The following is a 14,762-nucleotide window of genomic DNA, read 5'->3' as shown; positions in this document are numbered from 1 at the left end:
TTTGGATTAATAGGTAATCTGCTCTCCCCTGTGGCTCAGCAGCCATTGACTCATGAGTCATCTGAAACAGTGGAGGGGAGTTTCCACAGCAAGCTCCTCCTGTGTGTGTCTGGGTTTTGAATGCTAGTTACTCAGAATCTGATGGATTCATAAAACTTAAAGTTTAAAGCCCAGATTCAGGGTTCCTGCGTGGTCTGCAGGTTCTGCCCAGACTATTAAAAAAAAAGGTGCTGCTGTTGGTTCCTTCAGCTTCTCCTCTGCTGCAGAGTCCATGAGAGTCATATATCTGCTTAAAAAGGCAATATTTGCTAAGCAGATGATGAATTGCTTTTGAACGAAATGCCACAGGGAGTTTGCCACACTGAGGAGCCAGTGTGACCAGCTAACTTACTTCCACCTATAAACACTTCTGCAGTAGACCCTCAAGAATAAAGTGCACAGTAAAAGTTTTACAGGTGGCATAGCTCCAGAATGCAAAATGTAACACAACAGCAGCAATTAGACTTTCAAAGCGATAAGTATTTTACTCTTTAGTAAATATGTATATGAGGACGAATCAGTCAGGGGTGAACGGTTCTGAATGTAAGCAAAGAGTGTTTCGAAATCGTATGATGCTTTACAAAATGTATCAGAAGAGAGAGATTTTCTGTAAAAATGACATGGGAGCTTGAACAAAATAGAGATTCTGACATATCTTTTTCAATATGTTACATCTAGTGGAGGTTTGTCAAACTTTGCACTGCCTATTTTTGCCCCAAATTTTGGTTGAGTGTCTTAAGACAGCCTTTTGCAGCTTTACTGAAATTTTGTTCATCAGTACAGGCTTAGAAGCTCGTGGAGGGATGGAACACGGTGGCCTTAATTGCAGCTTTGTAGCCATGTAATTTGTTGGTTTCATTTGCTAGTCAACCCATTATTTACTCTCTTTTAAATTGCAAGGGCAGAGGAAGCTGTGCTTCATAATTACATGACGGAACCCATAACCACCCAGTGATGCCCGTAACAACAGTGCAATAATGAGAGAGTGCGGGGCTTACCAAGATCGAGATGAATGCTGGGAACGAAGGAGTTGAGAAAGAACATGAAGATCACAACGCCAAGGACGGACACACACTTCACCAGCAGAACTTTGTCAGTAATTCTGTGCTGCGTAGGAGGAAAATGTATTTTTTGTGAATGGTGGAAAAGCTGATGTTATCAGAAGAATGACAGGATTTGTCTTAAGCGAACTTTCAAAGACTAGACCTACTTCATTACTGAGATTACATCAATGCACCAGTCACAGTGATTGAGGAAAATGTGTGAGGTGAAGAATCAAAGCCTACCTTCTTCTGCAGTTCTTGGATGTTTTGCTCCCAGTTCTTATCCTCCTGAGAAATTTGTCTGTCAGACACAACAACATTTAAATCTCACATTAGGCGAATGCACAGTGTCAAAAAACAAACAAACAAAAAATGGAAAAAGTATCATCTCATAGAAACAGGGTGCTTATTTTTAGCAGTTTATAACCGTATGCTGAGCGTTGTGTAGTGTGAAGGATTTATTTCTGCATTTCCTGCCCTTCAAAATTTGTATTTATTTTCTGTAATTGCTATGATGGTCCGGAAAGCAGGCACAGGAAAATAGGAACAGGAAAAAAAAAAAAACTATTTCTGGACTGAACTGAACATGTCATGCTTGGTGCCATGCTTGTGTTTTAAATAATTAGAGGGGACCTATTATGCTCTTCTCCAGCTCCATATTTCTAATGTTGGGCTGCTAGAGTTTACAGCTTTGTGTGATTCAGAATTAGGAATAATCCTCATTTGTTTGAGCTTGGATTTGGAGCAGCACCTAGTTCATCCAGTGTCTGAAAAAGATATTTAAGCTCCTCCTTCCTTTAGCTAACTTTCTTCCGATATATTGATATTGCACAGATCCAGGAGCAGTCTGAAGTCTGAGCTTCAGGGTCATGGGTCTAACATACATGCACTGACGTTAGGGAGACACACTTCTAGATTTATACTTAATTTCAGAAGTAAAAACAAATGCCGTATTTTTCGGACCATAAGATGCACCGGATTATAAGGCACATTAAGCGAAACAAAACAGTCAGATAAGTCAAACTTTACTCAATTCATTATACTAATATAGCTGTGTCGCTAGCGATCACGTAGCACATCATTATATACCAGCTAGCCCAGCTTCAGTAACGCTACAAACGTCACTGCTGTTTAGTTTTCTATCTTCATTCATGTTGGAAGTGATAGCAGAGCTGTACGTTTTAATTTTTTCAGGAATCTCTCAGTCAGAACATGCAATATCATGTTTAGGTGGAAACTAGCGTGCTAACTTCCTGCTAACTTCTAACTCAGTTAAATTTAATAACTTCTGTTTTCATGGATGCCTGGATGTTAAACTTAATTGTTACACCTGGCAAAGTAGCAACGCTGATTAAAGATGAAAGAATTTAGACAGTTTTTAACTCTCAGTGATGCCGTAGTGTTCGTTTGACTTGGGGCCTGAAGCGGATGGAGTTTGGACTCAGATTACTCCACGAGGCTCCTGAGTACAGTAGCCATAACGCTCCGACAATCCATCAAGCGGTGTGGCTTCGTAGCTTACCAAAGTCAGACTAAAACATTTTTGACAGATTTCTGAGCGGCGTGTACTACATAAAATCCATTCGAGGTCTGTAAGCACAACCAGAATTCATACATAAGGTGCACCGGAATATAAGGCCCATTGTCAATTTTTGAGAAAATTTAAGGATTTTAAGTGCGCCTTATAGTGCAGAAAATACTGTAACAGTGGAAGTGGAACGTGCAGTTACAGTGTTACTATTGCATGCAAGAGTTTTATATGATTGCTACTTTGTAACCGACCACACATCGCGGTGCTATCGTGGCTATGTCACATTTCTAGGCTTTAATGAGCCTTTTCCTTTTTCCTTTGTTACTACAGCGGCCCCTTGTGGTCAAAGTCAGTCTTATTCGTCTGTTTTCTTGGTGGTCTCGATGTGTACACCAGCCAGGTTGCGTCAGTGACGTGTGTCATCATCCCAGGTCTTTTGTTTAGTTTTTATTGAGTTCTATCGAGTTCTTCTTGTGTTCTGTCACCTGTTATTATACAGTGGAACCCCGACTTACGAAATTAATTTGTTCACAAAGTATTTGCAGTGTGTGCTTTCAGTAATCACACCAGCCATGAATTCTCTTGTTAAATCATGTATTATTGATTAGTACTGATAACTGCATCTAGTGAAAAGATCTGTACGAAGCAATATACAGCAGGTTGGCTTTTGAAAAACGACATTAACAGTACAGACAATGTGATTCTTAATGTTCTGTGTTCTTGTGCTTTCTTTAACCTTTGGAAGGTCTTCATCATGTTTCGCAGCAGACTCTCCAGGTTGAGGACTTTTTGCATTAAAAGACATTTCACAGCTGTCTCCTCTCGGCTGGCGGGGTTTATGCGCTGAGCCGTTTGCCTCCAAACCAGGATCTCATGCTTGAGTTCTGCAGGGCAAAGAGAGAACGGCACCTGTTCAGTGCATGTACGACACACAGACTTCAAAGTTACAGTGATGAAGCTCAGCAGCAGAATGCAGTACGCTTATAACGGATATTTGTCTGGTAATATCTTCTACAGCTGAGAGAACATGATGATGTTTTCAGTCAATATGCCCAATATGTGAGCCCCCACAGAGGGCCTAATGCAGCCTGGCGATGGGTGCATTGACCAACCCAGGAACCGCCAGTGCTCAAACACAGATACAGCCTGAGGATATGGGACCCTTATGTAGATATCAGTAGGTGCCATCCTTTTTCAGGAAGGTTGCTAGGTGACCATAATAGGATCTAAGCAGTGCAGGGGGAAAGAGGAAATAAAAACATTTCCTGTTAGCAAATCTGCACAATTACCAGCCGTGGCGGGGGGTTTGAGCTGATCCAGCCACATGCACTCTTAGCAAGACCAGGCTGGCAGGAGAAGAAGAAGAAACTCCACGGGGTCAGATTTAGGCCAGCATCGAACGGTCACCGTGGTGATGGGTAAAAGCTTGCTTTAGTTTGCCCGCTGCTCAGTGTGACAGAACAGCTCCGAACAGTCGGTGTTGCTCACAGCTTAAATGTGAGGATTGTGGTGACCACTGAGCAGCCTCATGGTCTCTGCTTCAATCATCCCATGCTGGGGTCATCTCAGAGGGGGGAAGTCTGATAGTGTGGGTAAACAATGATAGGAGGTGACTGTGTTTCCGGAAGAATTCTTAACAGTTTCAAACAAATATCTTTTTTCTTTTATTGTTGTTGTTGTGTTTTGTTTTGTATGCTTATTATCTATCTCCCCAGAGTCTTACAAGCCAGATCTAAGACAGAATGATGGAGGACAGTCATGCTCCAAACCACCACAGTCTGTCATCCTTTCTCTCTCTCTGAACATTGTTCCAAGTCTTCAGGGATGGCCAAATCATTTTCTTTCCTGTTGCTGGATAATTAAGAAGATACATAAAAGGGCTGTGGTACACCAGATTAGATGAATAGTTTTTTAATAGAAAAGAAAGGAGTCCTGTGTCGCTATCAGGCTGCTCTCTGGATGAGTGAGTCTGTTCACTGCCAACTAGTCAGAGCAACTAAACATCAGAGTAAAGGGGTTTTCTCACATGAGCCATGTGGTGTCGGACACACTGTGAGTCACCAGACCCTCGAGGGATGTTAGCTGGTGAAAAAGGAGATAAAGGCATTCTACCCCAGTAAATGATGTCTGAGTTAGGTTATCATCACAAATACTTTTGAATTTTAAAGGTCAAAAAGTTAGTTTTATCAAATTGATTGTAAACTTTGTTCACCAAGAGGCCCAAACTTTGGCATCGAGGCTCTGAGCTCATGTTGCTTTCTTTCCATCTCCAGATCCCTAAAATCCCCTCGCCACATACAAGCCAACAGGCAAACTAACTAACGGGTAAGCAGACCGCGCACGCACAAACAAGCTGTGCTTATCGCGGGCCAGACATGACTGAACGAGTGTGCCGTGGCTGTAACCCTGCAGTTCTGTCACCTGGGAAATGGAGCCAAGACAAACTGGACAGTGGGCTGTGGAAACCTGGCGCTACAGGAGCTACAGTAACCCGGAGACCACATATTGCTCGCGTCGGCAAAGGCCAAAATGTCACATGCACTGAACAGATGTCACATCAAGCAGTTGTGAAAATGTCATGTCTTGTAGCGATTTAGCATCATGCTCCTCTGAGTATACAAAGAGTGAAGGTTATGAGAGGAACATGCAAGTCAATGCCCTTTTCAGACAGCGACACTCTGCTCTGATTAGCTTAGTAAAATGTTGTCACTGCTGTTTCAGCTTTGTCCAAACTTGTGCAACAGATGATAACTTGTGTCTAAGTGGGTTTCCAAAAGGCTCAGGTAATGAATAATGGCTGGATTTTAGTTAAGCCAGAACATGGATCATCATAGAATACAGATCAACTTGACAAGGCAGTACTGGTGTAGTACTGGGACTGCAGACTGTGGCAGCTTTTCACTGGGAGTGACCAGGATGGAAAAGATCATACATCAGAGGGACAGCTGAACCTGAAAGTTATTGGATGTTTCTAAAAGTTAGAGGCAAGGATGAGATAGTGTAACATGTGCAAAGGAGGGACACGGTAAAAGGAAGACTACAGAGAAGATTTATGAATGAAGGCTAGGATGAGATGGAGGCTAATGATCCTAAAGGGAGCATCCAGAGGAAGCAGAAGGAGAAAGTAGTTATAATGTGCTGTAGTAGAGAACTCCCAATTTCTAAAAATGGGAAAAGTTCCACTTTCTGACTTCTTGGGCTTTCCAGAATAAATGGAGCCCACAAAAGTAAAAACAAGGGTTAAGACAATTAACTTTGGATTTTGTACCTGGTTTTGATTGCAGGAAATACTGTTTCTGTAAGTATGAGGGACATAATCCAACCACAAGCCACGTTACAACATTCACAAAACAGGAAGGAGCAGAGAGTTTTCTATCAACAGCTACATGGTGCAGGTGTCCATCACTACAGGCTGCTACTTCCACACACGTGGAGGTTTCTGCTTTGCTTTAACCACACTCCTAACATCCTGTCATAAAACCTCACTACACCGATCAGGATACGTAAGCAGGATGCTGGCATTTCATTAGCAAAATCAGCTTCATTGTAACAGCAATCATCAATACCGATTCAATATGCTATATTCCTGAAAACCGCTGAATCCCGTGCAGGTGTGTTTTTAGAGTTTCTTTAACCTGCCTACATTTGAAGAGCATCTGCAAGCCACTTTGCAACGCATCTTCACCCCACTTCATGTCAAACCTTTATACTGCTGCACTCCCCACTTTCATGCTCACGCGTACACATGGAAGGGTCCCACAGCCCTATCACCAAATATACCGTTATGTGAAAAGGTTTTTCACAGGTTTCACAGTAGCTTGTAGATTCAGCTTTAGTTTTCTTTTTGTTAACTTTAATACTTAGCATGCTAACGCTTGGGGTTTTTCCAGTTTCTCTGAGCATTGCACGGTCTGATCTTGGGACCGTCCACTCCTCGGAAGATTTTGGGTTCAACAATCCTGAATACTCAAGAGCAAAAAACTGCACAATTTTTGTTTTTACAGAGGTGTTCACATTGTTGATGATCAGTGCACCTGACTTACCCTCTTATTCCCTATTCAAAGAGTAAGGCTTTACCTGCAGAGAGTCAGGAAAACTTTCTTTTTCACATATAAATGACTGCAGAGGGAAATGAGCATCTTTCAACTGTAGTGGTCCCGACTGAGGTAAAAACGTTGAAGACAGAGGTGGTGGATGGATCGAAGCAGCAGGCAGAGATGGAGGGCAGCAGCACTGCCACTGAGGCTTTTATATATGATGTGAAGAGATTGAAGAATGTTACACGTGCATGATGGGCAGCTTGGTTTGACTGTCGAACTGGATCACAGGCTTTGTTCCAATTATAAACTTTTTTTTTTAAACCTTGACTGATGTGGAAATCTGTATCACCCGGCTCTGAAGACTACTCTTCAGCAAAAAGTATGAATATTTTACAATTCCACTCCCTTCTCAATAAGGCGAACACAGTACTTTTTTTGGTTATTTTGTATGTTTTTGTTTTTTGTTTTTAGTATAAAAAGGAACAGGGAGTTCTGTCCTGTGTTCCTAAATAACAAACCTCCAGGAGAGGCTCCATTGAGCATGACCTTTTCAGACCTCTCCAAATTAAGTAACCTACTTTAAATAATACAATAAAAAAAAATCACGCACACACACAACCATGAACTATTACATCACACACACAGAATCTTTTTGCAGCAATATATGGTCCAGAAATGTAATATCGGAGATGGCAGAGATATCTAACAGTGTGAGTGGAACAGTGTGGAAATTGAAAAAGTGAAAACTGAAGGCAGCACGCATCTCAAGTGGAAATTAGAGGGATGAGGCTGTAATGCCGAGTTAATTATGTTTGTGTGAGGCCAGTGCCTGAGAAGGTTTATTGGGAAGCTATTGTGTGCAAAGATGTTATTGGGAGTTAATACTCTTCTTAATAATACTCAAAAACCATCACAAATGATTTCAGGTTGTGCTGTATCCAGCAGGTAACTATATTTTTTATAACTCGAGTCCACTCAGCTTAATAACCATCTAAAAAAATATTTTTCATGTAGAAAAACATAAATTAACCCAAAAAACTACTTTTTAAACTGAAAAAATGTTAAACTCGGACATGTGACATCACCATTTTGATTGTTTGAAACCATGTTTGACCATAATCAGTGGATCTGACTGAGAAACAGAGGGATGCTGGTAGAGTAGCATCTTGTCAGTCAAAGCTCCGCCCTAAGACACCACAAGTATTATCATCTTTTTTTACTCTACTGCAAACATTAGAACATTAGAGCCAGAATTCATGAAAGTTAACTTTCTTACAGTGTTTAAAAAATTACAAAATTACATGTAATTACATGTAATTATATTACTTAGAATTTTTTGAGTATAGGTGTCACCCTCAGCAGTCTACAGGATTAGAGTATCAGTCTATGAAAAAAGCAGTGCTACTTACCAACTATTTCAATGGACTCTTTGTTGTAAAGTTTTTTGTTCCAGTAGAGCATCCGCAGGAAAGGAAATGAGGTAAAAAGGACGAGGCATATTCCGAGGAACATGTAGCCTGTGAAACTGGCAAAATCAATCCCCTGTAGGAAACATAATGAAAATGTGTTAGACATTTGCCGTCTGGTCGAATTTCACCCAAACGTGACAAACTGAGCCTGGGCTTAGGCAAAAAATGTGTGCATGCAGCGATGGACTTTTATGGAGAGACACAGTGTGAAAAAAGTCGTGTGGTGTTCTGAGGAAAGAAAACTCAGAGTTCAGGAAAGCAGCTACCTAAAGTGTCCTCCCACACAAGTGCATTATAATGATGTCAGACTATGTTCCTTACTATATAAAGGGCCTTGAGAGCACTGAACTCTTGAGGATAGCAGGAGGTGCATTCACACTCCAAACTGTAAGTATGAGCCGCACAGCGTACCTGGAATTTTTGATTTAAGAGCGAAATGACACAGAATTTGATTATTGCACACAAATCGGTGCGATCTTTCATGTTCTGTCTACACTCTCCTTTGTAATTCCTGCTGCTCTATTTTCCTCGTCGCTTCAGTTTCCCACGCTGTCAGATTCACTTCACTCATCAGCCTCTGTTCCCCGATCAACCCTCCTCCTTCCCGTCTCCACCTCACTCACTGCATTTCACTCTTTATCTCCATCAGCCATCTGCTCCACCACCTCTAGCCACTATCTCCTGCCTTCATTTGGGATTCTGCTCACTGATGGTCCTCTCATGTGACTCCCAAAAAATACATTTTTGGGATAAAATTTTCCTCTTTTTTTCCAAATGGTCTCTCCCTGTTGTAAGGAAACTTAAAGTGACAGAAAAACAACAAAATATAAATAAACACTTGGGTGTTTCTCATTGAGCAACATTTAAAGACACTGCAAGTAGCTCACGCTGCCTTTATTTCACATGCTTTCACAGTATAAAGAACACGTTTCTGATATTCAGTGATAAAACTGGTTAATAGTAAAAGGGTGATGCAACTAAACATGAGTGGAAGTGTCTGAATTATTAAACAGCAGATTTAATCCACATATTCCCTTTGGATCACAGAGTTAATTTTGTCACTTGTAGCACATCCCGGCTACATCCTGGTTTATGCGCACCCCCATGGAGACCTGCTCTCCATCTGCAGTGACCTGCAGGGCAGCCTGGTGGACTGAGAACAGCTGCTTGCATGAACCTGCTGTTTATGAAAAAAATTCACAATTCCTGTTAAAATCTCGGTTTCAGCGATGAAACTAAAAGCTGAAGAATAATAAAATGTTGTGTGCCCGCAGCCTAATGAATACAATATGTGCTTGCGACGGTCACAAGACCAAAAAGAGAGAAACTTAAACTTGTTGATGTGATTGTATTTCTGTTTGCAGCCATAAACTGCGACCCCGGTATGTCCATATTTCAGAGCCAATGTCAACGATTCTGGTTGGAGGGGATCCAATTGGCAAGGAAAGTCCCTCTGTGAAATGATACCAGAGTTTTCATATGCACAATGGTACCTTGGATTGCAACAAGCTAAAGAGACGGACACTGTGATGAGGAGCAGAACCTAAACGCATACACACTTTACGGACGTGCCTTTCTTTCCATCTCCAGATCCCTAAAATCCCCTCGCCACATACAAGCCAACAGGCAAACTAACTAACGGGTAAGCAGACCGCGCACGCACAAACAAGCTGTGCTTATCGCGGGCCAGACATGACTGAACGAGTGTGCCGTGGCTGTAACCCTGCAGTTCTGTCACCTGGGAAATGGAGCCAAGACAAACTGGACAGTGGGCTGTGGAAACCTGGCGCTACAGGAGCTACAGTAACCCGGAGACCACATATTGCTCGTGTCGGCAAAGGCCAAAATGTCACATGCACTGAACAGATGTCACATCAAGCAGTTGTGAAAATGTCATGTCTTGTAGAGATTTAGCATCATGCTCCTCTGAGTATACAAAGAGTGAAGGTTATGAGAGGAACATGCAAGTCAATGCCCTTTTCAGACAGCGACACTCTGCTCTGATTAGCTTAGTAAAATGTTGTCACTGCTGTTTCAGCTTTGTCCAAACTTGTGCAACAGATGACAACTTGTGTCTAAGTGGGTTTCCAAAAGGCTCAGGTAATGAATAATGGCTGGATTTTAGTTAAGCCAGAACATGGATCATCATAGAATACAGATCAACTTGACAAGGCAGTACTGGTGTAGTACTGGGACTGCAGACTGTGGCAGCTTTTCACTGGGAGTGACCAGGATGGAAAAGATCATACATCAGAGGGACAGCTGAACCTGAAAGTTATTGGATGTTTCTAAAAGTTAGAGGCAAGGATGAGATAGTGTAACATGTGCAAAGGAGGGACACGGTAAAAGGAAGACTACAGAGAAGATTTATGAATGAAGGCTAGGATGAGATGGAGGCTAATGATCCTAAAGGGAGCATCCAGAGGAAGCAGAAGGAGAAAGTAGTTATAATGTGCTGTAGTAGAGAACTCCCAATTTCTAAAAATGGGAAAAGTTCCACTTTCTGACTTCTTGGGCTTTCCAGAATAAATGGAGCCCACAAAAGTAAAAACAAGGGTTAAGACAATTAACTTTGGATTTTGTACCTGGTTTTGATTGCAGGAAATACTGTTTCTGTAAGTATGAGGGACATAATCCAACCACAAGCCACGTTACAACATTCACAAAACAGGAAGGAGCAGAGAGTTTTCTATCAACAGCTACATGGCGCAGGTGTCCATCACTACAGGCTGCTACTTCCACACACGTGGAGGTTTCTGCTTTGCTTTAACCACACTCCTAACATCCTGTCATAAAACCTCACTACACCGATCAGGATACGTAAGCAGGATGCTGGCATTTCATTAGCAAAATCAGCTTCATTGTAACAGCAATCATCAATACCGATTCAATATGCTATATTCCTGAAAACTAAAATAAAATGTGGGCTACTTAATAGAAGCACTCTGATTCATTGAGGCCTGACTCATTGCAAATACTGCTGGTTCATTTTGATTAACAGGAAGGGAGCCGGCTCTCCGTGGATCTCTCAGAGGCTAAGCAGAGTGTAACAGCCACTTTTGAGGGGTTTCTGGTGCAGCCAGCAGATATCCTGCTGTTCATTCTGAACTTTATCCACTAAAATGATTTAGTTGAACTCAAACTGAAAGAGGGCTGCAAACCAGAAAGCTTCCGATACTAAAAATGTTTTCCGGTGACTGCAGATCCTGCATATCCTGACACATTAGCAGAGATGGGATGATTGAAAACACTTTTATAACACATCATCCACCACTGGAAAAAAGCTGGGTGTTACATGGTTTCACACATTATTGCATCAGGAGTGGCAGTCTTCCTCACAGGTTTAATCAGAGACTAACCCCAAAGCTGGGGTCACATCACATGTAGATGGCTTTACCAACACACTGTAAGCTTATACTGCTACAAACGTCACAGGAAGGTGAACGAATAGAAGGTGTTATGCTACACAGCTGTCACAGCTGCTGCAAATGATTACATGTAAGAAAATAAGGGAAAATGGCTGTATGGACTTTCACACAAACACTGTACATGTGTAAACGCAAACCTTTGACCAGGAACAGAAATAAAATCAACCTGTAACGCTGGTCAGCTGCACTGAAATAAGAGGAGGTAGCAGCTTCTTTTCCCACCGACATCTTGACATCTTTAATTCTTGTGATTTATGATAGCTGCTGCAAAAATATAAATTGGATTCATTGCCACTACACATCAACGTAAACAAGGGTCACCACTCACGACTGTATAAATACATGGACAGATTGCGCTAAACAAAGATTGCAGATGTACAACCCTGCAAACACAGATGATTACATTTGCTCACAGGACAGGAAAAAGTCTATATGTACAGTGTACATGCGTGTGCGTGCTGGAAATGCAGCATCAGGCTGTTAATTCCTCAGTTTGTATGAGAAAATATGAAGGCTTAAAAAACATGCAACCTTTAAGGAAACACTAACTGTACACAACTGAAAAATATTATTTTCATTATCATCTCCTGTAGATCGAAGTTACATTCAATTAAAAAAAATAATTCTGTCCCTTCAGACTGAATTATTGTACAGTCTAATACCAAGTTAAATATCATGACTGACTTTAGCAAACATTCTCAAAGCCTGTTTATAAAACCTCAGTATTCAGTCTGTTCATGCTGTAACACAGACGCTTTTCCTCCTCCGTGCAGAGATTTTACCTGCTGACTGAAATCCTCACAAGGTCCGGTTTGAAAAACAGATTTAAATAAAGGAAAAAGAACAGCTGTTCAATAAAATTTTAAAAAACTGATAATGATAAAAGAAAAGGTTTGTCATTATTTTTTAACCATTATTAATCATCATTTTTAATCATGAGCTTATAACTTAACTTTCTACCCCATAGCCCTCCAGTTGTGGTCCCCCCCAAATTCAGTTCAGTGGGTCATTCAGTAGGTCATTCAATGGGTCTTTCATTTGGTCACTGAGTGGGCCATTCACGGGGTCGTTAAGTTTATGGAGGAGGTTGAGTAGACATTTCCTGTGGTGATCATCAATGTTCAAGTGCATAGTGTGGAGGATGTCATGATGCCTTGAGGCAATCAGATGTAAAACACAATATTTCTGAGTGTTTTAAGTCAGATTTGACCCGAACACGACAGGGAGGCTAAGCTAAGTATGGTTACTTCAGGCTCTAAGAAGCCAAAAACGCAAAATGTGAGATTTGAAATTAGGAGTTCACAAGCCAGTGTGATATGCATCGTGTAAACTTTTACCAAACACCTGCAAGATGTTTAGCCTCAATCCTTTTTTCAGCCAGTACTAACAAGTAAATCTACCTGTCAGTGTTGTACACATCAGTAATGTCTTTGCTTTGCTAGATGATTACTGTATATTCGAGCTGTGAAGGTGCCTACTTCTCTGCGCAGGTCCTGATTTGATACTATAATCACATTGGGCGGATCTCCGACAGCTGTGGCGGCCCCTCCAATGTTGGTGAAGATTACTTCTGCAATCAGGACATGTCTGGGGTCTAGATTAAGCACCTCACACAACCTGCAAAATCAGACAGACAGAAAAGCCCTTTAGTCATGATTAGATTACAAAGGGTGGGGTAAATAGAGAAATATGAAAAGGATGTTGGTATTGATCCTTTAACCTTTTGTGCAGGACAGCCACACACAAACCAAGTGGACAGCAGTATGTGTGTGTGTGTGTGTGTGTGTGTGTGTGTGTGTGTGTGTGTGTGTGTGTGTGTGTGTGTGTGTGTGTGTGTGGAATGTATTCCACCTGAGAATAAAAAAAAAAGGCACCTTATAGTGACGGGAGTAAAAAGCATCATAGTGGTCACGTTGTCCAGAAAAGCAGATAAAATGGCAGCAATGAGACAGAGGATGATGATCATGGGCCACACTCTTCCTCTGGCTAACTGGTAAGCCTGCCGAGTGGAGACAGATAATGGAGAGATGAGGTTAGGTTGTTTATTATCGGCACCGCCAAAACAGCTGACTCAGAAAACACATCCGGCACAGCTTCGGACCAGTTCTGACTGTTCTTTGGTGTGTTTAAAAAGTCAAAAAATATGTAAATCTTTCCATAGTAGCACAAGATATAATATCAGAGAGATAATCCCATACAGTTTATGACAAAATTTAATCCGAAGTGATTGATGGCCCTAATCACGACCTTTTGACCTCCCCCCCCCCCCCCCCCCGGAAGTGTGTAATGAGCGTGACGAATCGCATCCGGAGAAGGGAGGGGGGTGAACCCCGGAAGCGCGCCATCTGTTGCTAAGCGTGTCGAATTGCATCCTGAGAAGGGAGGGGGGTGAACCCCGGAAGCGCGCCATCTGTTGCTAAGCGTGTCGAATTGCATCCTGAGAAGGGAGGGGGGGAAACCTCCGGAAGCGCGTCATCTGTTGTTGGGAAAAAAAGTTTTTAGAGGGAGGGGGAAACCTCCGGAAGCGCGCCATCTGTTGGAGGAGAATAAAAAAGCAGAGAGGTGGAGTCCGTCACAATTTCTAAGGCACAGACACAAGATGGATTTCCTTCTGCAGCCCAGCAGCGTTCCTGTGTCCGATGAGATCTGCTCTCCCAAAGAAGAAGGCTTTGAATATGACAAATATCCCTTAGTGAATACTACTTTTCCTTTTGAGAGACTGAAAAACAAACCATAATTGCAGCGACAGGCGATCTTGTTTCACACACACACACACACACACACACACACACACACACACCGCGGGTCAAGGAGGAGTGAGACGGCGGAAGAGTTTTTTTCTTCATTACTTTTACAATGGGATTTCTCAATAGATAGAAAATGATGACGCTGAGGAGTCAACAGTCGATATTATCGTTGCTTGTAACCCGGTAAATAATTTCGTACATCTCCCCATAAAACAAGTCTTAGTGGAAAAAAGCTCATATTCGAATAAGTTTATTCCCCTCTGTGGGAAAGAGTTTTTTTCTCAGAGTCAACCATGAGGCGAGTTTTGTCAACAGCAAGAACAACTGTTGCCCATAAAGTAAAACAAATATCCGCCTCTAAGTCGTATTTTACCGTTGCAGAATGTGGAAAACAGACAGCCCTCACAGGAGGCACCATAGTTAAAATATTTAAATTTCAACTAAATTTGTAGTAATGATCGGATT

The 14,762-nt window shown here is 41.8% G+C and overlaps 1 protein-coding gene across 1 annotated transcript in view; it reads right to left on the bottom strand.

Moving 5' to 3' along the window:
* oca2 (oculocutaneous albinism II) overlaps nt 1-14,762 on the bottom strand; it is an 83,527-nt gene that overhangs the window by 38,312 nt on the left and 30,453 nt on the right. The window contains exons 12-17 of the mRNA XM_085347762.1: nt 13,425-13,549; nt 13,029-13,167; nt 8,063-8,195; nt 3,350-3,497; nt 1,326-1,383; nt 1,038-1,146 (exon numbers count right to left, since the gene is read on the bottom strand). Coding sequence (XP_085203888.1) covers nt 1,038-1,146; nt 1,326-1,383; nt 3,350-3,497; nt 8,063-8,195; nt 13,029-13,167; nt 13,425-13,549 — 712 coding nt within the window. The remainder of the gene's footprint in view (nt 1-1,037; nt 1,147-1,325; nt 1,384-3,349; nt 3,498-8,062; nt 8,196-13,028; nt 13,168-13,424; nt 13,550-14,762) is intronic.

Source organism: Diplotaxodon limnothrissa, linkage group LG23, assembly GCF_057381915.1.
Source record: "Diplotaxodon limnothrissa isolate DT_005_m linkage group LG23, D_limnothrissa_male_GT1.1, whole genome shotgun sequence".
In the NCBI taxonomy this organism is placed as follows: Eukaryota; Metazoa; Chordata; class Actinopteri; order Cichliformes; family Cichlidae; genus Diplotaxodon; species Diplotaxodon limnothrissa.
The sequence above is the reverse complement of the archived record's forward strand: the minus strand, read 5'-3'. Positions and strand labels throughout refer to the sequence as shown.